The following is a 20,531-nucleotide window of genomic DNA, read 5'->3' as shown; positions in this document are numbered from 1 at the left end:
AATCTTACAGAAGAGTGCTTATGTCATCGGTAGGTGTAGGCTCAAAGGTTGGGCCGCAATGCCGCCGTTGAATTTGCAAAAACCTAGTTGACATATCTGGAATGTATTATGTAAATATGGAATCCGTTCTAAATGCCATTACTAGTAGGTGGTGTGCAACACATATCATCAGACCACGACAAGGATAAACATATCGTAATCTAGAAGTGAATCGCTTTCCCGTAGGCAGCCATTGCTGCTTCCTTGAATGCTTCGCTCAGGGTAGGCTGTCGAAGAAATGTACATTAGTATCACTTATTTGAAAGACACGGCAAAGTGCATACATGAGCATGCGTTGTCCGTGCAATATCCTCGGAGCTTGCACCGTATTCCATTGCCAGAACAGCTTCTGAGACCATCTCACCGGCATTAGGACCTAGAAAGAAAACGTGATCAGTATAGTACGATAGTCTCTCTCTACCAGTCTTACCGATGATGTGGACACCTAGAATGCGGTCCGTCTCCTTCTCGCTAATGAACTTCACAAAGCCCTCGCTGTCTTGGTTGGTCTTGGCACGTGAGTTTGCAGCGAAGGGGAATTTGCCAATATTGTATTTCACACCAGCGGCTTTAAGTTCCTGCTCAGTCTTTCCTACCCATGCTACTTCAGGGTGAGTGTAGACAACAGAAGGGATGCCGTTGTAGTTGACGTGCCCGTGCCCTGCGTTGATGTACTCAACAGCAGCAATGCCTGCCTTGTCATCAGTTCTGAGCCATAATACAGCACCGATGGGGCTCACCTTCCTCCTCAGCCTTGTGAGCAAGCATAGGTCCGAAAGTCACGTCACCAATGCACTTGATGTTCTTCACTGATGTGTTGAACTGGTCGTCGATGACAATGCGGCCCTTGCTGTCTTTCTCGATACCAACAGCTTCGAGGTTGAGGCCCTCAGTATACGGACGACGGCCAACAGCAACAAGGACGACATCTGCTTCGAGCTGTAATAAACCAGTTGGTAAAAATTAGACCAGTCCATAAACCACCACCCACCGTCTCCTGCTTGTCGCCTTTGGCAGACTCAGTCTGAATGATGACATTCCCACCCTGCTTGTCTGCAGAAAGGACCTTAGTGTTGAGTTTGAACTTGATACCCTGTTTGGTGAGAATTTTCTGGAATTGCTTGCTTTGGAATTGTCAGTTTGAAAATCGTATTCTGATTTCACGAGAACTCACGCAACCTCCTCATCAATACCGGCACCTCCAATTGTGCCCAAGAACTCGACGACGGTCACCTCTGCGCCCAAGCGACTCCATACGCTGCCCATTTCGAGGCCAATGATACCGCCACCGATGACAACCATCTTCTCAGGTACCTTCTGCAATTCAAGGGCACCAGTTGAGCTGACAATTTGCTTCTCGTCAATCTCAATAGCACCGCCCGGGAAGGGTGCGACCTCGGAGCCAGTAGCAATGATTACGTTCTTCGCCTCGACCTCGGCCGACCCGCCATCATTGAGCTGAACCGCGATACGCGTTGCAGATACAAACGATGCACTACCCTTGATGTAGTCGACTTTGTTCTGCTTGAAGAGCATCTCAATACCCTTGGTAAGGCCAACGACGGATTGCTCCTTGGCCTGCAGCATCTGGGGCAAGTTGAGAGAAACGCCAGCAACTGATTTCACCGTGAGCAATGAGTCAAGAAACGCGCGCGGGAGACTCTGCACACCATCAATACCACGCTTTTGGAGGTCATGTTTCGTTTGATGATAGAGATGAGAGTTGTTCAACATGGCTTTTGAAGGTATGCAACCGACGTTGAGACAAGTACCTCCAAGGCTGCCACGCTTTTCTATACATGCTGTCTGGGAAATCGTCAGTGCTTATCCATGTCCCGTCATCCGAACTATACCTTCAACCCGAGCTGAGCAGCCTTAATTGCTGCAACATATCCACCAGGACCTGAAATTTGGTACTCATCAATTTCGATTGATTCTGACTCGCTGCAACTTACCTCCACCAATAATGACGGCGTCATAAGGACCTGAAGGCGTAGCAAGCCCCCGGTGAGAGTTCCACGCGCCAAGCTGGACGGTTGCCTTACGCAACCTCCGTGCAACGTTCTACATGACAGTAAGTAGTGCAGAGTGTCAGAAGGCAAAGTTTCATACCTTTTGCGTTGCTCTCTGAAGCTGGAGCATTGATGTGGTGGAAGCCGGACAAGTCCTTTGCAAACAAATTCTCTCGGTCGGAATATCGTGTAATCGTATTATTGTCACGGTGTCACATCACTGTCACATCCTATGTATAAGCAAGGGACCGATTATGTTTATGTAGTAGTAATGAGTGATTTTGATATGAAGTTGCGACAAGAACTTAGAAGCTTCGTGCAATATACGAGAATGTTCGAGGTAGGCATAAAAAGGTGGTCGAATTGTAAATATGGATCGGTATCGTACAAGTCGTGAAATGAAGCATTGACTTGAACCCCGCTAGGCCCAGCATAATCATATGTATGTGCTCTGCAAAAAACCGCAGCAATTGTCACATTCACAGCATATGAAAAGCGGAGATCACTGCCGTGAAATACCTAGCCCTGAGGCTTCCAAGTTCATGCTCACATCAAAATCCTCAGCATTGAACGAAAGCGAGTCAAAGTGCAAACTGTCAAGCCGCAACTCGAAACTAATATCCCTTGGCCGTGAGGGCAAAGGCAACTCGTCATCGTCACCATCAAGTAGGTCGAGATTGCGACCATACTTGCCCTCAATCTCCCTTCCGTAATCATCATCAACAAAATGCACCGCGGTGTATGGGACATCAGGATAAGAGTGTGTACTCGAGGTCGATGCGGATGTGGATGCGGAAGGAACCGTGAAAGAGGAAGGAGGTTCTGGAGAGAAGGAGAAAAGGCGGTGCAGCTCATTAACGGAGAAACGTTTGCGCGATGCTTGGGTGGAGGGGGGGTTGGGTGACGTCGGGCGCTCGTCGTGCTGGAAATCATCCGAAGATACAGGACGCAAGTCTTTCTCTGGACGTTGAAGATCCTGTGATGAGACAGGTCGCTTCAAATCCTTGCTGAACTTGGACTCGGATGAAGGAGCTCGCTGAAAGTCTGCTGAAGACACTGGACGACGAAGACTGTGGTCGTACGTGGGTGCACAGGGAGTGAGGGGCCGCTCGATGAACTCATACGAGGGCCGGATCTCAGCAATGGAAGGAGTGGTGTCAGAGCCCTTGAGATAAGGCAATGACGTAGTCGTCGAGCTCGAGAGGATTCCCTCCGAGGAAAACGGCTGTCTTTGGAAGAAGCTCGAAAGCTTGCGACTCGCCGTTGGTGGTACGTCCTCTTTGGAATGCAAAACACCTCTGAAGATGCCTGGCATGCTCTCAGTGGATGTCCAAAGGTCCTTGACATGCGGTTTGGAGTTGCTTTGCTTGCAATGGGGGAGAGAGACATTCTTTATGGATTGGAAGGCACGGGACGCACGAGCACGGAAAGTCTTTGAGCGCTTTAACTGTGGCTCTTGATTAGACGGGGACGGTGGGATGTGATCCGTGTGATTGGGTTTATTGTCCTTTGGACGTTTGACCTTGACGACCTCAATCACATCCGAATCCTCTCGCACATCATGCTGGACGATGCGAATGAGGTCATTATTGTGCATGGCAGAGATAACGATATGCTGTGGGTTCTGATGCTTCTCGCTCCTATTGCTAGATGTAGAGCTCCTGGACTGTGTGAGAACCACTGGGCTTGCACTAGGCTGCTCGTGGTGGAAGGAAGAAGTAGATTCTGACTCGTGCAGCAAGAAGGGTACATCGGATAAGATGTCAGGCTGGTTAGCAGAGGATAACTCTACGGATCTGCTATTTTCTGGAGGCAGGTCTGCGTCAAAACAGCACCAAGGAGGATTTTGCGAGTGCTCTTCTTCGGGGGGTATAACGAAGACGTGGGGCACGCGAGCAGAAGGGTCCGTGAACATAATGACAGTGGCTTGAATGAACGACAGTTGCGAGTTATAGCAAAACGACAGTGAATATTTGAGCGCAATAAGCGCAATAGCTTTGCGATAGCACTGACAGTTCGATTGCAAACAAGAGTCAGCCCAAAGTCAGCCACAACAATCTCTGTTCAACATTCAACTTCACTTGCCTTTTACGTGAATATACTAGTCATGGCACGAAGCATGAATATATCTTTCCTGGGCACCTCCAGCGGTGGTGGCCCTTCAATTTCTCGCAACTGCTCTAGTCTTGGTATGACATTTCACTTTGAGCCACTTCATGTCGATCTTATTACAGAGACCATCAATACTTAGTCGCAGACGTTATCGGCGACGGTTCGCTATGGAGTGCGCTTTATTTCTTTAGCGCTTGATTGAATTGACTAGCAGTCATCAGTGGTCGACTGTGCAGAAGGAACAGTGCGACAATTTCAGATGCAGCATCGCGGTCAAGGAGACCCAGTCCTTAAAGCGTTCAAAGTGGCCAAGTTATTTGTCACTCATATGCATGGTTTGTTTCACCAGACTTGTAGACTTCTTATCTTTACTCCGGTGCCCTTTTAGCCGACCATGTAATGGGAATAATCACTTTCCTTAGACATGTCCTCCACCCGCCACTGATAGCTTCCTCTGGCGACCTCCCAGCCTCAGACGGTCCTGTGTGTTATAAAGCTGTGTATGATATCCATGACTAACCCCTTAAAAGCCACAAATCGAACTTTACGGTCCTGCCGGCCTCCGTACATTTGTTCGCTCAATCTTTACCATGACCCTCACCCACACAGGAGAGCGCTACGTGGTCCATGAACTACTAACATCATCCGACACGCCCACCTCATGCGATCCTGCCGTGCTTCATCCGAGCGAGTGCCCTGGTCAGAATTTCCTTTGTGATGACAATGGGTTCTGGAAAGGTGTCACAAGTGGTACGGGTTATTACGGTGAAGTTGTAGTTGATGCAGGGCCGATATTACATCGAGGTGGGAATTTAAACTTTTCTTATGCGCTAGTGCTGAATGAATTCCCACAGACCCTTGCATAGGTTATGTCTTGCATGAGCCTAATCCTCCGCATCGCAAACTTGTCATTCTGGGTGATACATATGACGCATCACCGATTATCCCGCTTATACAGCCTTCTGCAACTATGCCCGTATCACTCCTCATTCATGAAGCGACGGATACGTACATCTCTCGCCAAATTGACCCATCAGCACGACGAACCAAAGACGAAGTGGATAGCAAGGTTGCGGCAAGGGGTCACTCCACTCCGGTAATGGCGGGCACATTTGCGAAAAAAATTGGAGCTCAGCAAGTCGTTCTGAATCACATTGGTAGCCGGTGAGTACACCACATACTCTGAGATTGATCTCATTTAACTTGCTTCTACACTGTGGCATCATTCTTTTCAAACGTCATCTTCACGCCCACTGTCCGCCTTGCTGCTCATTTCCTCACTTATCTCAGATTTCCAGCTCCTAAACAATTCAAAAATCCTCACGACACCCGTTTCGCCGTCATCGCCGAAATTGAACGACAAGCGAGCGAAGCGTGGGGAGGTGGTGAAGCCGTTGTCGCATATGACTTCATGCGTGTATCTATTGCTGCGGATTTGAATGAGGAAGAATTTTCGGATGTAGCAATGGAGCTGGAGGATGGGGTAATATCACTAGAAGGAGTGGGTGAGGTGGGTGAGATGGCGAGAGGAAGAGGGCGTGGGAGAGGAGGAGGAGGAAGGACGCCCAGAGGAATGAGCCGTGGAAGATGGAGAGGTCCGCAGTGGAGGGGACGGACCAGAGGTGGAGGTGGTGGGGATAGAGGTGGCTTCGGAAGAGGTGACGGTAATAATGGTCTCGGCAGAGGCAAAAAACGCAGGTTTGGGGAATAGGCTTCGTACTTCACGCCTTACACACGCGAGTTGGTATTTTGAAGGGCCACGTCATAAAGCAGCCATAATCTTAATTATGAGTTGGTTGTTACGTTTTTCTGGTGCCATCCAAGGGGAAGTGTTACGGGCTTCATTATCAGACGTGGAAGTATCGCCACTGTTACTAACTTTTCTACGGTAATACGCTACTAGGATCTGCTAGGGTACGTCCGACAGCTTCTCCTGATTTATGACTTCGGGCCATTAGAAAGTCTGATTAATGGCATCTTGCCAGAAGGCCACAATCATTATATTGATCATGTGCGTTCGGCTCTCAGGCTGAGATCTGACGGTCACAAGGCGTGCATAGAGCATGGTGTGCGCATGCTAATCGTGATTTGAGCCGTAATCGTAGGTGATTTCCTTCTATGCACATAATTTTACCCTCGACTCCTGAATGTAATATAGCCTGCTAGGCTTATCTCTATAGGGCGCTTATTATTTCCTTCTAATCGCAGCACTTGTATGACACACTAGTGCGGCATCTAGTCTATAGATGCAAATCGATAACCGATTAGAATGAATTGCGGTAGGTCCATCACTGCACTTTGCTGCCAAGTTGAGGTCGCATGTTACTGTAGCCAGCTGCTTTCAAAAGAATTTGTGAGATTCGATACAGATGGAAATAGGAATTAGGAAGCGAACAGCTGCGTTCGTCGAGTAAGTATAGTAAGTAGTACTGCAAGCCATCTGCGTACATACACAAAGACTTGATGGGTTCGAGCTATAAATATATGGGAACTTTCAACCGAGAGAATTCCCAGAATTCCCCTTTATATAAGTGCACTAAGGGAGTTGTGTGTTGGTTTTCTTCCCCCTTCTTACAGCCGTCGTGGACGAACCTCCAGCCGCGGCAGCATGACGATCCTACCATCTCCACAATCCTTGGCGTGTTTTCTGGCGCTATCATCTCGAGAATATGTCGACGAGCAAGTGGAACATTTCCACCGAACGAGGTGACCAAGGACATGCCTCTTAAAGCCCTCCTTGCGAATGCGGCTGTCACACTTGCCGCCCCAGCGACAGATCCAAAACTCCTCGGGACGGTCAGATCTTGCGTTCGCGTAAATGCGAGGGCGAACGTGCATGTAGGCGAAGTGCTTTAAGACGCTGGAGAATCCTCCTTCGATGAGCACTCCGCAAGGTTGACCTTGCACATGGTGTTGACACCGAAGGATATTCGGGTCACCGGATGATGTGGCGGGTGGCGTCGGTCCGCTGTCGCTCACATCACCACCGACAATGGCTGGATGGTGGGAGTCATCTGCACTCGAGACGTGAGGATCTTCAAAAATGGTCACGGCATCTGCATAATAGCTATCATTAGGTTCAATACACTGCTCTGAATTAGAGCACCTGACCTTGCCCATCCGAGTCATTCGCCAGCGAAAGTGAGCCATGGACGTGTTGGTTGCCTTCTGCGTCTTGGAAGGGAAAATTAAGCTCTGGAATGGAGTGTTTGTGCTGGAACCATTCGCTACCGGATGACAACAGCGAGGAGGGTCTATGGTGCTCCCCGTCACGTATGAAGTTCTGATGAAAGTTGCTGATCATATGAAAGCCCGCATCAGCGTAACGGTATTCGCCAAGCAGTGCGCATGCAGGCTGCGACACATATGTCTGGAGCCCGTTAATCAAGGGGTCATCCTGTTCATAGCCAGGCAAACGCCAGGACAAATCGTCAAAACTGCTAGAAACAGTATGAGTTGAATGAGACGACCATCGATTCGGGGACAAACCTTTCAAAAGCAAGTTGGTTGTTGTCATCTAGAGCGACGGGGGTCATGGATTGTAATTCAACATCATCCTCATTACGAGGTGCGTAAACGTTCTGAAGAGGGCAGTAAGTCTAAGACGCAGCAACCTCGCGGAAAGAGCTTACAGGGACTTTCATGACTATAGAGGTGATATAAGTCTTCGCTGTCTCCAATCACTCGCGTTTTTAAAGACAGAAAGGCGCCTACAAGCCAGAAATTCTGAAAACGCGGTGGAGGGCGTGTTTGCCAACTGGAATATTAAGCACCCATGATTTGGAACATCTCGACTTTTCACGTAGGTAAAACTCCCCGTGTTTAACGGCCCAGGTTCATAAAGGTCGGTAGGAAGACGGTGCGACTGGAGCAGCGGACAATGCTAATCTCGGCACGGCGATCGTCTTGTCCTCAAGCAGTCAATAAACGCTCACATTGATGTGGGATCACAATTCACCTCCCCACACCGCGCACGAGGAATGCACGCATACACTGGTTGCACCGTCCAAGATATGGGTTGATACAACGATCGGTTTAAAAGGAGGTGTCGCTCTCGTGGTCCCGCAGCTATTATCTGACTACTTTAAGCCGCGTTGCATTCATTTACCCACCTTGCTGTACACTCACAGGGGAAAATTGTGCAAGGACCTTACCCTGCTGTGTTTATCTTGAACGAATGAAGTCAAATATTGGACGTACTTTCCCACTAACTGGAGTTCGACAGATGTGTTTGAGTGTCTTCAGTATGCCAAACGTAGCCCACCGCTAGTCCTCACTTTTACCGACAACTTCGATCGCGCACCCTACCTGTATTGAAACCCAATAAAAAGTTGGTAAGTATGGGCAGGGGGAGTGTGTAGTTTGATTTATTGTGACAATCTTCCAACATGCTTGCTTACATGATGTATCATAGCTGATTGTGCAGGGACAAATGTTGAAAATCGATCGCAAACAGTGCCCCCCGATTCATGGCGATATGGCTTTCCCACCATGATGATAGTAGTGAGGCTATTTACGATAAGTGCTTCAACGATCCGCGACCCTCTCGGAGGTTGAAGTGGCCGAGAAAAACCAGGCGTTTTTGAATGCCAACTGTAGTAGTGGCTGCGTATCAGGGTTGTTCGATGAATCTGAATGTTGAATTGCCACGGAGAAACATACCCTGACTTTGCATCATGGTGATGCGTGGAACGTAGAACGGAGGGCAACCTTGCCACGGGGGCACACCTGACTTGAAGTTCCGTCGTTCAAAAGTTCAGCAGGCCTCAACCTGTCCACGTGAATGGGAGGGATCTACCCCCTGCCACTCCCAGCCATTAATCACATTGCACAGCCTGTGAATCTACTCATCTTCCATCGAGGACATATCTGAAATGGTCGGTCTGTAGATGAGTCAGTGGAGTGGCTTGCGAGGGTGCTGTTGTATCTCTTAAGGACTTAAGGGGGAGCCCTAGTGAGAGGCATGTCTCAAAGTGGGCTTCGTCAACAGTGAAAACTTATCTGGGTGACAGATCGGAATAAATTTCTATCAAGCAGTGCTCAGGGGATTGACCAAACAAACACCATCTTTGGAAAGCTAATCTCCCTTCTCAAGGAGGATATTCACCACGAAAATGGACAGACTGATGTGTCTGAAATCGCATCAAAGGTGGAGCCTTTGAGCTTCCATCCTTGAATAAGGGACTTCATTTTCTGAATCTGAGACTTATTACCTTTGAGCAACGCGAACTTTGCAAGGAATCACTGTATGATCGACAGGTGCAATGAGCCACTTTAGCGTCCACTGAAATGGCTTGTACACACCATAATCCTGAGGCCGGGTCATCCGAGAGACACGGAGCCCTGACAAATCGAAGCCAACATGATTGAACCAACAAAACGATACCTCGATTAATGACAGGACAAGAAAATGATAGTGGCAGTTAGCACTGATCCGCGAACTTGAAGCGTTTCTTTGTGTTTCACATTTCGTGTCGATGACCAAATATCTGCGGAAATTCGCGGTATTTGAATGAGACGGGCTGTGTGGATGTTACGTACGGCCAGGTTCGTCAAGAACAAATCCAAACCAACTTACTTATCGGGAAACAAACCCTTGATTTGACTATGTAATAAGTAGAACCCGTGAGCGGGGCCTGTGACATACAGTCTCCGGTCATGTGTCAGGCGCCACTGCTGCGATAACGGGGTCTGAAACATTGGTCGACGCACAGACCCATTACGCATGGACAGCACGAATGTAGTGACCCCTAAATTGCCTAATTGGTATGCCTCGGAATGCGAGTCCGATGATGAGTCCAAACATAACGGAGGATGTTGACATGAAAATCTCAGGTTGACGTACCCTGAAAAGGATGCCACGAATGTTATCATGCTGTGGAATTCATGGATTCGCTGGTGGCATTGATGGCATCAAACACTGCTTCTGAAGTGAATGCAGTTCTCAGTAGCGCCTTGTGATGACGCTAAGGTTGGGATTCGGGCTGTCGGGCAGGGTCCTGGGAGCCGTTGTAACAACTCAGTCTGGAATACGAGCATGAGGCTGTAATTGAGTTATAGAGAGGATATTGCATATAATACTGATGACTTGTTGATAATGTCGAGCGACATTATTGTACAACTTGAATCCAGGAATTTTGCCGTTGAAGACCAAGTGAATGTTTGTGTCTGCTTGGCAGTCGCTGAGGATGATTGGGGTCACAGGATCTCAAGTCACCCTTTCTCCTGGTCGTTCACCTTCTCTTCTTCCCATCAACGATATATTGTTTCAACTCCCAACAAGCCTTCGTTAACATCTCCAGCACTAACTTCTAGTCCCCTTACTCTTTTGCTTTTTTTTTTAGCCGCGAGTTTGCTCTAATTGCTTCAGTACTGCCGCATCATCAACATCAAGTAGGCGCTCGCTACCAGTCGTGCCACTTGTTCCTTCCGATTTCAAAGAACACGTGCGATTTCCTGCAAGGAGCAATTCTTTTTCACAGATGGCTTCCAACGTTCCAATAAATGGTGTTAAGATATCTCGTACGTGCTCTCAATCAACCTCCACACTTTTCTACATCCAAATTTGGTCGCTATGTCTCTTTTGTAATTGTCATTCTTCCCCGTCATTTCCCGTCTCATTCACTGCCTCCTTCTGTCTCCTTCATATCCATGTCATCTTCATCTAACGACATTTCTACTCAAATAGCCATCGATGATCCCCATAAGGTTGTCAAGGTCATCGCAACAGACGGTAAAACATCAGAACAGAGGGAGATTGCCTACACAAATTGCAAAGTCATTGGAAATGGCTCTTTTGGAGTTGTATACCAGGCAAAACTTGTAGGAGAGTCAAAGGATAGAGAGGATATAGCCATCAAGAAAGTCCTTCAGGACAAGCGATTCAAGGTACGTAATTCTTTTTGTTTGTCACATTGCGCTTCTGCGCTGGTCGTGATGTGGACTGCTTTTCAAGATGATGCTGATGGAACGGTTTTTGTCGGCGTGATATCATCGATATCGCGCGAATAGAATCGTGAACTACAAATCATGAGACTTGTGTCACATCCAAACGTCGTCGACCTCAAAGCTTTTTTCTATTCCAATGGGGAAAAGGTTTGAAAGATCTCCCTTTCCTCATCTTGGCGCTGATTTCAGCTTTACTTTTAGAAGGATGAAGTTTACCTCAATCTTGTTCTTGAATACGTTCCAGACACCGTTTACCGCGCCAGCCGTCATTACACAAAGTTGAAGCAGCCTATGCCGATGCTTCAAATCAAGCTGTACATGTATCAGCTTCTCCGGTCACTTGCCTACATACACTCAGTGGGCATCTGCCATCGCGATATTAAACCTCAGAATCTCCTGTTGAACCCTGCCACGGGCGTTCTGAATTTGTGCGATTTCGGCTCAGCAAAAATCCTCGTCGCTGGAGAGCCAAATGTTAGTTACATTTGCTCGAGGTACTACAGAGCACCTGAACTTATTTTCGGTGCTACCAACTACACAACAAACATTGGTGGGTAACAATATTATTCCGTACTGTGTGGGGGAGAGTAACGCTGTTCTAGACATATGGTCGACGGGTTGTGTGATGGCGGAGCTAATGCTAGGCCAACCTCTGTTCCCTGGGGAGAGTGGTATCGACCAGTTGGTGGAGATCATCAAGGTTCTCGGGACGCCATCGCGAGAACAAATTAAGACGATGAATCCAAATTACATGGAGCACAAGTTCCCTCAAATCAAGCCCCATCCGTTCTCCAAGGTATCACCGCCGTTTTGTGGCGTTGTTACCTCGTGTACTTACGTACGACAGGTATTCCGACCACGCACTGCGCCCGAGGCGATTGATTTGGTTGCGAAGCTACTGGAATATACGCCGGGGGCACGTTTAAGTGCAGTAGAGGCTATGGTGCACTCATTCTTTGACGAGCTACGAGTGGAGGGGGCAAGGATGCCGAACGGGAAGGAATTTCCACGTTTATTTGACTTCACACGGGAAGGTATTGTCAGCAGTTTTCGAATGTCAACGGCCGCTGACCAGTTGATGACAGAGTTGTCGGTGCGACCAGACTTGAACCGACTTCTGGTTCCGCCACACTGCGAGGCTGAGCTACGCTCACGGTCGATCGATTTGGATACTTTTGTACCAATACCTCTGGATCAGCTTAAGATCACGCTTGATTGAGAGGAAGGAGGGTAGTATCTGATTTGTGGGTATCCTATAATATTGATCGATGAGTGCGTGTATCCTGTCTGTGTTGTATTGATTCTGTATCGTGTTCACGTCATATTTTTGTTGAATTGATTTTCCACGGTCTGTTCAGTACCACTGTACCACTGTACACATGATGTCTAGTACTATTATGCCTGTCGTTGAGCAGATGTTTTGTTGCTGGCTCCGAGCTTATGTTGGCTGAAATTGCGTGACACGAACTATTATGGTGTGACACGCTAGAGTTGCGTGATGTTGCGTGAGATGTTCGCGAGTGGGGCAAGTCTTGACTCCATTCGACACGATTAACAGTAGCATGAGATTATTATTTAATCCCTCAGTCTTTCATTCTTTCACCTATGGAGACCTCAACAACTGAATGCGATACCTTGCCTGCTCCACGTCTCGCTTCGGGCCTAACTCCTGATCTAGACCATAAGCGATCTCCCTCACCTTTCTCAAATTTTGAGCCTTCTTCTTCCGGCTCATCTCCGCTCCCAACAATCTCAGACATTGAGATGTATACTACTCCAACCGCTCAGAGAAAACTATGTGTTCGCCATCAGCGAATGGCAGACGAGGGTACCAATTTGAAGCTACAGCAGGTGTGTCTGATTAGCTGATCGCACGATGAGCTGTTCGGCTGCTGATTTAAGCTCTACAGGCTCTTGATGCTCTCCCCGTACAAGAGCGAGAAGCTGTAAATGCCATCTGGTCCGGTTTCTCCTCGTCATCACATCCTAGGCGAGAACTCATTCTCCAGGGCATTCTTACTATGTGCTGTTTTTCTCAGCTCTCCTTGCTAACGGAGCAGCTTGGTCAGCTAATCCGCATTGACCCATTCACCGTCCTTCCCCGGGAGGTATCACTCAGAGTTCTTGCGTATCTCGACGCTACTTCTCTTTGTCGCGCTGCTCAGGTGAGCAAGCAGTGGAAAAGCCTAGCCGATGACGACGTCCTATGGCGCGGAATATGTGAACAGCACATTGGGCAAAAATGCCTCAAGTGTGGATGGGGGCTACCTATTCTCGAACGAAAGCGTGCTGTCCGTACGAACTCCGCGTCTCCATCGTCGTCTCCCCCTTCATTCCCACCTCATCATACCCCTGACTTGTTCGTTTCCGAAATACCCGACGCCTTACCGTTCACACGGCCTTGGAAGGATGTATATTCAGAGCGCTTATCAGTCGAGCGTAATTGGCGTCGAGGGCGATGTTCCGTTCGGACGCTACGTGGGCACACAGATGGTGTCATGTGTCTCCAGTTCGATGAGACCTTGCAGCATCCTTCTTTCCCAATCCTCATCACGGGCTCGTACGACCGTACTGTGCGTGTGTGGAACATTGAGACCGGCCTCGAGGTACGCTGCCTCCGTGGACATACGCGTGCTGTGCGGGCTTTACAGTTCGATGAAGCGAAATTGATCACAGGAAGCATGGACCACACCATTCGAGTGTGGAATTGGCGAAGTGGGGAGTGCATACGTACGCTCGAGGGGCATACGGAGGGTGTCGTTTGTCTCAACTTCGATTCCAACGTGCTTGCTAGCGGGAGTGTGGATACCACTGTAAAGGTGTGGAACTTCCGCACGGGCGAAGCGTTCACGCTCCGCGGGCACCGTGACTGGGTCAATTCCGTACGGCTATGGGAGTCTGAAGACCCAGCGGATGTTGAGATGGGCTGCGGATCGGGTAGTGAGCCAAGGATATGTCAAGGCACGCTATTGTTTTCAGCCTCAGATGACGGGACCATTCGCTTATGGGACCTTGCACGGCGGACATGCGTGCGCCAGTTCACGGGACATGTTGGACAAGTGCAGAGCCTGAAACTACTGGAAGTGGACGAGCGCTGTGATGAAGGCATCGGTCGCCAAGAGCATCGCATTGCGGACAGTAACATGGCCCATATCGCCCAAGTTGGAAACCCAACTAACCCCTTCGAAGTTTGCACGGTCATTACACACGATGCTAACAGCGAGAGCATGGAGGACATACAGAGCCTTGATCGTGTCACTAGGGAAGTGCTGGCAGGTGGCAATCGGAAACGTGCCAAGAGGCCGGTGCTCATTTCTGGAAGCCTTGATAACACTATCAAGGTTTGGGACATTGATACGGCGAAAGCCACCCAGACTCTATTCGGCCATATCGAAGGTGTCTGGGCGGTAGCGAGCGATAAGCTGCGGTTAATCAGCGGCAGTCATGACCGTACTATCAAGGTCTGCCCTGTTCTTGAATAATCATATGCCTTGAAACTTAAATATCCGCTTTTAGGTGTGGAACCGCGAGGAAGGCCGATGTACAGCTACATTGGTTGGTCATCGTGGCGCTGTAACATGTTTGGGCCTTGGTGAGGACAAGATTATCTCTGGTAGCGATGACGGAGACATCAGAATATGGTCTTTTGCTGGAGATATCCGGCTTTGATAAAATATATGCTTTTCTTCTATTTCATTGTCGTAATTTTCCTGGATCTCATTGCTTTCGAGTTGCTTGTGTATGACGCATCATTAGTCATTCCCGAGTTCATTATGTAGGACTAGAATGTCCATCTCGCAATATAGTCCAGCTTCTAGTACAAAACAAGTCTATATATAGGATCAAATACCGAACACAATACTTAGTCCGAGTTAGCGCAAGGGGTACTAAGCCTGAATATGACAATGCCCTTCAGCTTGAACTTCGACCTTGGAGCAGGTCCAAAATTTTCGCAAGGCGTCCATCCGATCCCATAGCTGTATTCTTGGCCTATTCAGCCACGAGCATAGGGTAGCCATGCTCAAAGAAGAATGCTCTGGAGCAGGAGCGAGCGAGCCTAACACAGCTCGTCATTTCTGTGTCTTCGGAAACGACATTCTGGAATTAAGGTGGAAACACTGCGCACGGTGCCTTACATAGTAATCACCGACCGGTACCAAGCCACCTTACAGAAGCGGCCACCTTCCGCATCCCTGCTGTTGACTGATGGCTCCGCGGCAAGATATCGCGGAACCGCGGAATAGGCTAATGTTTGAAATCGATTCAAATCTTTGAAGAACGATGGTCCGTTCCGTCAGTAAGCCAATTCAGTAAATTAATGCATTGTAATGTGAACCACGACCTACAGACGCGCATACAGGTCACGGCATCTGTACCATGGGCAAGCGGGATGAGCGTGTGATCTGTGGTGTTGTCATCGGCTTCTTGCAAATAGACCTTGGGTGCCACCAGCAGCATTGGAGTTCGATCGTGGCAGCTTGCACTTGTGAAGTTAGCAGAAGTCAAAAGCGGAAAGCCAGAACGTGCTGTCCGTTGCTTGAGATCACGAACTCGATGCCAGAAACAACAGATATCAATACGAGGATAGCCAATCACAAGAGCAAATATAATTTCGATATTAATATCATGACGTGCCTGAGCGATCCTACGATGTGCAACTCAGAGTCTAATGGCGGTGGAGCATAAAGAGTTGCCTGTGCGTCATGCAGGAGACTCGTTGACGAGAAATGTCAAACAATCAAGATTAATTGGATGTTTTCGCCGTACGTACCAGGATACCTCTCGGATTTGCAAGATGCATCAATGTATGCACCTGAACTTTATCCTTTCTTGTCGCCATATCGCTCCCTGGGCTTCTGTGTTTTATTTCTTATTGTCGTGTTTCATTACATATGCCAGTTAGAATATTGATGCTCATCTTGTTCGCGATGTAACGTAGCTTCTATGCAAAGTACATTCTTCTGCAAATGATCAAATACCGAATGCAATAGTCGGAGCAGAGTAAATGGCGCTGACGACCTGAACGCCCCCCTCCTCACCTGCGCCTGCCGCAACGTACAGCGGAACAAAATGCTCAACAGAGGGATGCGCCTGCGCGAAACCATCGTGCTTCATGAGGTCGAACAGCGACTGCTTCCGTTCGTCAAGCTGTCAAGAATGAAAATGAGCAATTCTGAAAAGAGATGAGTATGTAGTATAAACCTGGGACTTGGATGCAGCCACTGTTATTGCCTGATCGAACATCGTCACGTCGGGTGACGCTGACTTCTCTGAAAATTGCTTTCGATCATGAAGATTGTGGACGGTCAGACCACCTGCCAAGATGAGGATTCCCTCTTCCCTATGAATGAGAGAACGTCAGAAATGTCGGCTCTTACTAGAAGATTTGAATATAAAGAAAACCCGGATACAAACCTGAGTTTTGATAAGGCCTTTCCGACCGCCCAGTTCTGTTCTGGATCACCAGACCTTTCGATGGATACTTGAACGATAGGCACGTCATCGACCTTGTCCCCAAACATAAGCTTGAAAGGAACAAAAACCCCATGGTCGAATCCCGGGCCTTGACGTGGCGGAGAAGTCCGGCCATCCCATCCGCGGTTCTCGCTAATGCCGAAGAGCTTGGCTTCTCCGCCTACCTACAGACATATCAAAATTGGTATGAAAAAAGTGAATGACTTTCTGTTGAGAGACCTCTTTATATAACAGGACGATACGCTCAGCCAAGGCGCGGTTTCCTTTGGATTCGAATGTTTGTTGATAATAATAAGGCTCAAACCCGAAGTAGTCCATGAGTAAAGGATTTCTATCTCCGTAATCCGTCACTGTCAAACCTGATGTCAGCTAAGGGTTCCTTTGGAGTACACTGTAATCCTTACCATGACGTACCCCTATCGTTTCCCAGTGAGCGCTGAATACTACAATGCCCTTCGGCTTGTACTTGGCCCTCAAAACTGGTCCGAGATCACGCAAAAAAATTGCAAGATCGCCCCCCGGGCCCATGGTACTTGTTATGGGTGAGTTCGTGACCTGCCTGGCAATGAGCATCGGGGACCCGTGCCCAAAGAAGAAAGCAGGGATTTTCTCTGGGGTAGAAGGAAGTGCATCTAATGCGGTTCGCCATTCGCTTTGTGTTTTCGGAAAAGACATTATAATGCTAGTTAAAGAGAAGGAATAGCGTCGTCTCCAACGTTATAGCTTGAACAGCATTGACCTTGATGTGGCTATCCTTCTACTAGGCTCCTCCATTATCATACTTATCTGTCCGGCCAGTCAAAGAGATGTCACGTGTCACGTTGTGTAGCGCATGTGACACGTCGGCGAAAGTGTGACATGACGAGGAGTCTTGAACGGCTTTTTCAGAAAGATGGAAGATTTAAGATTGGCCCATATTGAATTCGCACGTGTAGTTTGGGCCGCGTCAATAGCGAGACAATTACATATATAATTTAGTTTGTATTCTTTGCGACACAACTTGGGCCAGACTTATCGACGGCTTGCCTCATAGACCGGTAAACCTTTCTGCTGATCAAGCTTGTTAAATATTGCCATCAGGTGATTGGTAGCGTGGCCGAGTTGGTCTAAGGCGTTGGATTTAAGAACCGATCTGAATCCCAATGGGCGAAAGTCCGCGCGAGTTCGAACCTCGCCGCTACCATAATTTTATATTTTTTGATCCTTGCCCATAGAATAACGCGATAGTGCGCGTGCCTTCACAATAAAGATAAAAAACCAACAGTATGATAATGATGGCTACAGGTTGTTGGACAACAAAACAGCTTTGGTACATCTCGATTTCGTTTTGGTATATCCACGCAAAAAAATCACTCTTAGAAAAGCTACTAGGAAATCAATGACACAAGTCGAACCGAATTGTGCCGCATGCTCACCCCTTCGATGTTGTCTTCTCCTCCTGGACGCTGTCGCACCCTGTAGCTGGGATAAGTGGAGAAGACAGCGAAGCAAATAACACGTACTTGCGAGTGGGAATAAATTGAGCCTGGGGTGGTTCGCTTCCGAACAAATTGCCAATAGAGTCATGACCGCCCGGCTGCGTTCTTACGCGTCTAGTTGACTGCATTAGTTCGTACCACAAGACTGTTGGGTCTACGATACCTCGTAGGCTTGAAGTCATCCGGGCTGCCCGGAGAACTAGTTTGAACTGGCTGAATGCTTTACGTTAAATTTGGCAAAGGGAGCATCTGAATGTCACTGCACCTGTGTCGCGGTTGGCGGCGGGGCAGTGGACAATGCATCATCTGTGAATTCTTCCGCAAGAAGTCTGTTGATTTCTGACGAAGAAATTGTGGGACTCGTGGCTGTCTCTGTTTATTCCAACTTTGTCAAAGACTAAAACCAGGTCACAAATGCCAAAATCACCAGGCAGCTCCTCTTCGGTGCTCGTTAGCTTGCCAAATTTGGCATATCCTGTGAATCAAATGAGCACTTCTCATTAAGGGAGATAATCTCGATTATTCACGAGGCAGTTTCTGAATATTGCTAAAGCCAGTATCAACAGTAGTCCCTGTGTATCTGGATGGATCCTGAGCCTCGCGGGTATCAGGAAGACGTTTGACAGGCCACTTACTTGAGGAACTCGACCAGGCTGCGCTTGGTGAAGACGATGCTCGTGTTATCCCAATCAAGCATCCCTATGATAACAAGTTGGGCGCGTTTCACGACGAGCCATGAATAAAAATACCGAGGTTCATCGACCAGTCTTTCTCTTTAGACATATCAACAGCTTGCGAAGGGGTAAACCTGTATGAAGTCATGCAGCATGTTGAGATATAGCCGTTACACAAACACTTACTTCGAGGTCATTTCGATCGCGCAGATATAACAATATCAAAATCTTTATAAGTTTGTGAACGATGGTCAACTCGAAAGACGCGTTCGATTGTGATACGGTTGTTCCCTTTTCTGGCCATTCCATGGACCGTGGAAAGTAACAACTTATTTAAGTGCTGCCGTCAGCTGGCCTGCAGCTGTGTTGGAAACTACAGATGTTGGCGAGGTGCCGTTTCCTGGCTGCGAATGCTCTACGGCCCTCGATAAGAACCATCACATGCAGAGCATCCGATTTTTACACGGACCCCTCAAAGAACCAGGAGCTTGGGGTTTCTACATCCCCCGACATTTCCCCAAAGCAACGGGAAATTCTGGATAGAGCACTGCGCGTGGATCAGGCTGGTGAAATTGCGGCTAATTGGATTTATCGAGGACAATTCGCTGTCCTTGGCCGCGACCCACGAGTTGGACCCTTGATTCAAGTGAGCATCTCAAACAGCAATTCAACTATGCCCAACCAACTTATTCTGGCGGAAGGAAATGTGGGACCAAGAAAAATTACATTTAGAAGTGATGGACAAATTACAGCTGCAACATGAGGTACGACCGACATTGTTGTCCGACGTCGCCAAAGTTACTGGCTATGCACTCGGAGCGGCGACAGCCCTCATGGGCAAAGAAGCAGCCATGGCTTGCACAGAGGCAGTAGAGACTGTCATAGGAGAACACTACGATGAGTTTGTCCCTGTTTTTAGCTATCATATCCGCAAGTCTTACGCTCCAGTAAATTCAGCCAACTGAAAGACTTTGAGTTGTTGCCATCATCCCATCCAAGCATCCCACTTCTGAGGGACGTTATCAAAGAATTTAGAGATGACGAATTAGAGCACTTAGACATCGCTGTTGAGCATCACTCTCAGCGAGCCCCTGCGCATGCACTACTTAGCGCAGTTGTCGCTGGTGGTTGCAAGGTGGCCATAGAATTATGCAAGAGATTCTGAACCATGCTGGCTTCGATAGAAATAGAGACATAATTGACGGTAAATGGGATGTATCTACCTCATAGGACGCGCTACACAGACGATATGGTCGAAAATTACGCCTGTGCCAATGCCTCCCCTTTTCTCTTGCCTGCCCAGTTCCATTCTAACTGTAATAACGACATCAGTGAATCATGCAATGAATGTAAAGGAAGCAGTGTACGTGTGTTTTGCTTGCCAGGTAATAGATCGCTCCAGGCACGAGTACGAACCCACACATCGTGACCCATGTTGTCCGTGGAGTAAATCTGAAATGCTTATACGCATCTTCACGCTAAAAACAGAGGAAACTTCAAAAAGACAGAGAGAGGCACGCGGTTGAACCCGACTGACCATACGATTCCATCTTTCAATTGCGGGATCGACCTAGAGGGCGTATTAGAGGATGAGTCTTGAGTTCAAGAGTACGTCCAAACCTTCAAAAAACCTTGATTCGTTTAGAAGTTGTCAATATATCTTCAAGCATTGTTAAATTATGAACTGCTCACTGGGTACTGCCATGGTCGTACTATTGAGGGAGTGGTGCTGTTGTGGCTTGTTTGGCTGCGCTTATTGGCAGCGTTTCTGTGTGCTGCGTGGTTCCTCGTGA

At 48.1% G+C, this 20,531-nt stretch overlaps 10 protein-coding genes and 1 non-coding gene across 11 annotated transcripts; 5 read left to right on the top strand and 6 right to left on the bottom strand.

The window, feature by feature from the left end:
- Positions 1-30: 30 nt before the first annotated feature.
- F5147DRAFT_677004 (uncharacterized protein) lies at positions 31-2,217 on the bottom strand. Its single transcript, XM_041436089.1, has 10 exons — positions 2,152-2,217; positions 1,995-2,103; positions 1,893-1,942; positions 1,710-1,845; positions 1,214-1,655; positions 1,031-1,163; positions 780-978; positions 470-730; positions 324-415; positions 31-266 (listed from the first exon to the last, which is right to left on the bottom strand). Exons 1-10 carry the CDS (start codon positions 2,179-2,181, stop codon positions 201-203), a joined length of 1,518 nt encoding a protein of 505 aa, XP_041297068.1. The 5' UTR covers positions 2,182-2,217; the 3' UTR covers positions 31-200.
- A 21-nt stretch (positions 2,218-2,238) lies between these two features.
- On the bottom strand, positions 2,239-4,079 carry F5147DRAFT_677003 (uncharacterized protein). The gene has a single exon (XM_041436088.1). The coding sequence runs from the start codon at positions 3,964-3,966 to the stop codon at positions 2,554-2,556; it is 1,413 nt and encodes a 470-aa protein (XP_041297067.1). The 5' UTR covers positions 3,967-4,079; the 3' UTR covers positions 2,239-2,553.
- F5147DRAFT_676999 (uncharacterized protein) lies at positions 4,075-5,969 on the top strand. Its single transcript, XM_041436087.1, has 5 exons — positions 4,075-4,240; positions 4,303-4,646; positions 4,694-4,967; positions 5,018-5,327; positions 5,454-5,969. The coding sequence occupies exons 2-5, from the start codon at positions 4,563-4,565 to the stop codon at positions 5,872-5,874; spliced, it is 1,089 nt and encodes a 362-aa protein (XP_041297066.1). The 5' UTR covers positions 4,075-4,240; positions 4,303-4,562; the 3' UTR covers positions 5,875-5,969.
- A 544-nt stretch (positions 5,970-6,513) lies between these two features.
- Positions 6,514-7,297, bottom strand: F5147DRAFT_676995 (uncharacterized protein). Its single transcript, XM_041436086.1, has one exon. The coding sequence runs from the start codon at positions 7,290-7,292 to the stop codon at positions 6,735-6,737; it is 558 nt and encodes a 185-aa protein (XP_041297065.1). The 5' UTR covers positions 7,293-7,297; the 3' UTR covers positions 6,514-6,734.
- Positions 7,298-10,814: 3,517 nt separating this feature from the next.
- F5147DRAFT_769809 (kinase-like domain-containing protein) lies at positions 10,815-12,330 on the top strand (the record flags this gene model as incomplete). Its single annotated transcript, XM_041441079.1, has 6 exons — positions 10,815-11,051; positions 11,175-11,258; positions 11,313-11,661; positions 11,714-11,907; positions 11,959-12,145; positions 12,197-12,330. 6 exons carry the CDS (start codon positions 10,815-10,817, stop codon positions 12,328-12,330), a joined length of 1,185 nt encoding a protein of 394 aa, XP_041297064.1.
- Positions 12,331-12,640: 310 nt separating this feature from the next.
- Positions 12,641-14,967, top strand: F5147DRAFT_676974 (WD40 repeat-like protein). The gene is made up of 3 exons (XM_041436085.1): positions 12,641-12,962; positions 13,022-14,572; positions 14,628-14,967. The coding sequence occupies exons 1-3, from the start codon at positions 12,717-12,719 to the stop codon at positions 14,778-14,780; spliced, it is 1,950 nt and encodes a 649-aa protein (XP_041297063.1). The 5' UTR covers positions 12,641-12,716; the 3' UTR covers positions 14,781-14,967.
- A 999-nt stretch (positions 14,968-15,966) lies between these two features.
- Positions 15,967-17,378, bottom strand: F5147DRAFT_676972 (Extradiol ring-cleavage dioxygenase class III enzyme subunit B). Its single transcript, XM_041436084.1, has 5 exons — positions 16,991-17,378; positions 16,806-16,936; positions 16,527-16,750; positions 16,314-16,452; positions 15,967-16,259 (listed from the first exon to the last, which is right to left on the bottom strand). Exons 1-5 carry the CDS (start codon positions 17,259-17,261, stop codon positions 16,083-16,085), a joined length of 942 nt encoding a protein of 313 aa, XP_041297062.1. The 5' UTR covers positions 17,262-17,378; the 3' UTR covers positions 15,967-16,082.
- A 294-nt stretch (positions 17,379-17,672) lies between these two features.
- F5147DRAFT_t41 lies at positions 17,673-17,769 on the top strand. Its single transcript has one exon. It is a non-coding gene; the product is annotated as a tRNA-Leu (tRNA).
- On the bottom strand, positions 17,730-19,004 carry F5147DRAFT_676967 (uncharacterized protein). The gene is made up of 10 exons (XM_041436083.1): positions 18,925-19,004; positions 18,814-18,872; positions 18,700-18,763; positions 18,592-18,644; positions 18,492-18,539; positions 18,330-18,436; positions 18,228-18,277; positions 18,089-18,178; positions 18,002-18,041; positions 17,730-17,950 (listed from the first exon to the last, which is right to left on the bottom strand). Exons 1-10 carry the CDS (start codon positions 18,933-18,935, stop codon positions 17,942-17,944), a joined length of 531 nt encoding a protein of 176 aa, XP_041297061.1. The 5' UTR covers positions 18,936-19,004; the 3' UTR covers positions 17,730-17,941.
- A 48-nt stretch (positions 19,005-19,052) lies between these two features.
- Positions 19,053-19,903, top strand: F5147DRAFT_758700 (COQ7-domain-containing protein; the record flags this gene model as incomplete). Its single annotated transcript, XM_041440411.1, has 3 exons — positions 19,053-19,384; positions 19,440-19,639; positions 19,687-19,903. The coding sequence occupies exons 1-3, from the start codon at positions 19,118-19,120 to the stop codon at positions 19,901-19,903; spliced, it is 684 nt and encodes a 227-aa protein (XP_041297060.1). The 5' UTR covers positions 19,053-19,117.
- F5147DRAFT_415302 (uncharacterized protein) lies at positions 19,656-20,482 on the bottom strand. Its single transcript, XM_041429703.1, has 5 exons — positions 20,431-20,482; positions 20,359-20,369; positions 20,276-20,308; positions 20,106-20,216; positions 19,656-20,052 (listed from the first exon to the last, which is right to left on the bottom strand). Exons 1-5 carry the CDS (start codon positions 20,441-20,443, stop codon positions 19,999-20,001), a joined length of 222 nt encoding a protein of 73 aa, XP_041297059.1. The 5' UTR covers positions 20,444-20,482; the 3' UTR covers positions 19,656-19,998.
- Between the last annotated feature and the right edge of the window lie 49 nt (positions 20,483-20,531).

Source organism: Suillus discolor (assembly GCF_016758755.1).
Source record: "Suillus discolor strain FC423 chromosome Unknown F5147scaffold_8, whole genome shotgun sequence".
Classification (NCBI taxonomy): domain Eukaryota; kingdom Fungi; phylum Basidiomycota; class Agaricomycetes; order Boletales; family Suillaceae; genus Suillus; species Suillus discolor.
The sequence above is the reverse complement of the archived record's forward strand: the minus strand, read 5'-3'. Positions and strand labels throughout refer to the sequence as shown.

What these genes read in the sequence shown, in the direction of transcription:
- F5147DRAFT_676967 (XM_041436083.1), bottom strand. An exon ending in AGACTGGTCGATGAACCTCG is followed by an intron (nt 18,764 to 18,813) that starts GTATTTTTATTC and finishes TTGTTATCATAG; the next exon opens with GGATGCTTGATTGGGATAAC. An exon ending in AGCCTGGTCGAGTTCCTCAA is followed by an intron (nt 18,645 to 18,699) that starts GTAAGTGGCCTG and finishes GGATCCATCCAG; the next exon opens with ATACACAGGGACTACTGTTG.
- F5147DRAFT_676972 (XM_041436084.1), bottom strand. Translation starts at nt 17,261, where the DNA reads ATGTCTTTTCCGAAAACACAAAGCGAATGGCGAACCGCATTAGATGCA. An exon ending in TCGTCCTGTTATATAAAGAG is followed by an intron (nt 16,751 to 16,805) that starts GTCTCTCAACAG and finishes ATATGTCTGTAG; the next exon opens with GTAGGCGGAGAAGCCAAGCT. An exon ending in TGGCTGCATCCAAGTCCCAG is followed by an intron (nt 16,260 to 16,313) that starts GTTTATACTACA and finishes CATTCTTGACAG; the next exon opens with CTTGACGAACGGAAGCAGTC.
- F5147DRAFT_677004 (XM_041436089.1), bottom strand. Translation starts at nt 2,181, where the DNA reads ATGCTCCAGCTTCAGAGAGCAACGCAAAAG. An exon ending in CTGCTCAGCTCGGGTTGAAG is followed by an intron (nt 1,846 to 1,892) that starts GTATAGTTCGGA and finishes ACGATTTCCCAG; the next exon opens with ACAGCATGTATAGAAAAGCG. An exon ending in AAGGCGACAAGCAGGAGACG is followed by an intron (nt 979 to 1,030) that starts GTGGGTGGTGGT and finishes GGTTTATTACAG; the next exon opens with CTCGAAGCAGATGTCGTCCT.
- F5147DRAFT_676999 (XM_041436087.1), top strand. Translation starts at nt 4,563, where the DNA reads ATGGGAATAATCACTTTCCTTAGACATGTCCTCCACCCGCCACTGATA. An exon ending in TCCCAGCCTCAGACGGTCCT is followed by an intron (nt 4,647 to 4,693) that starts GTGTGTTATAAA and finishes ACCCCTTAAAAG; the next exon opens with CCACAAATCGAACTTTACGG. An exon ending in AGGGCCGATATTACATCGAG is followed by an intron (nt 4,968 to 5,017) that starts GTGGGAATTTAA and finishes GAATTCCCACAG; the next exon opens with ACCCTTGCATAGGTTATGTC.
- F5147DRAFT_676974 (XM_041436085.1), top strand. Translation starts at nt 12,717, where the DNA reads ATGGAGACCTCAACAACTGAATGCGATACCTTGCCTGCTCCACGTCTC. An exon ending in CCAATTTGAAGCTACAGCAG is followed by an intron (nt 12,963 to 13,021) that starts GTGTGTCTGATT and finishes TAAGCTCTACAG; the next exon opens with GCTCTTGATGCTCTCCCCGT. An exon ending in GTCATGACCGTACTATCAAG is followed by an intron (nt 14,573 to 14,627) that starts GTCTGCCCTGTT and finishes ATCCGCTTTTAG; the next exon opens with GTGTGGAACCGCGAGGAAGG.
- F5147DRAFT_415302 (XM_041429703.1), bottom strand. An exon ending in TTGAAAGATGGAATCGTATG is followed by an intron (nt 20,217 to 20,275) that starts GTCAGTCGGGTT and finishes CTCTGTTTTTAG; the next exon opens with CGTGAAGATGCGTATAAGCA. An exon ending in ACCTGGCAAGCAAAACACAC is followed by an intron (nt 20,053 to 20,105) that starts GTACACTGCTTC and finishes TCGTTATTACAG; the next exon opens with TTAGAATGGAACTGGGCAGG.
- F5147DRAFT_676995 (XM_041436086.1), bottom strand. Translation starts at nt 7,292, where the DNA reads ATGACTCGGATGGGCAAGGTCAGGTGCTCTAATTCAGAGCAGTGTATT.
- F5147DRAFT_677003 (XM_041436088.1), bottom strand. Translation starts at nt 3,966, where the DNA reads ATGTTCACGGACCCTTCTGCTCGCGTGCCCCACGTCTTCGTTATACCC.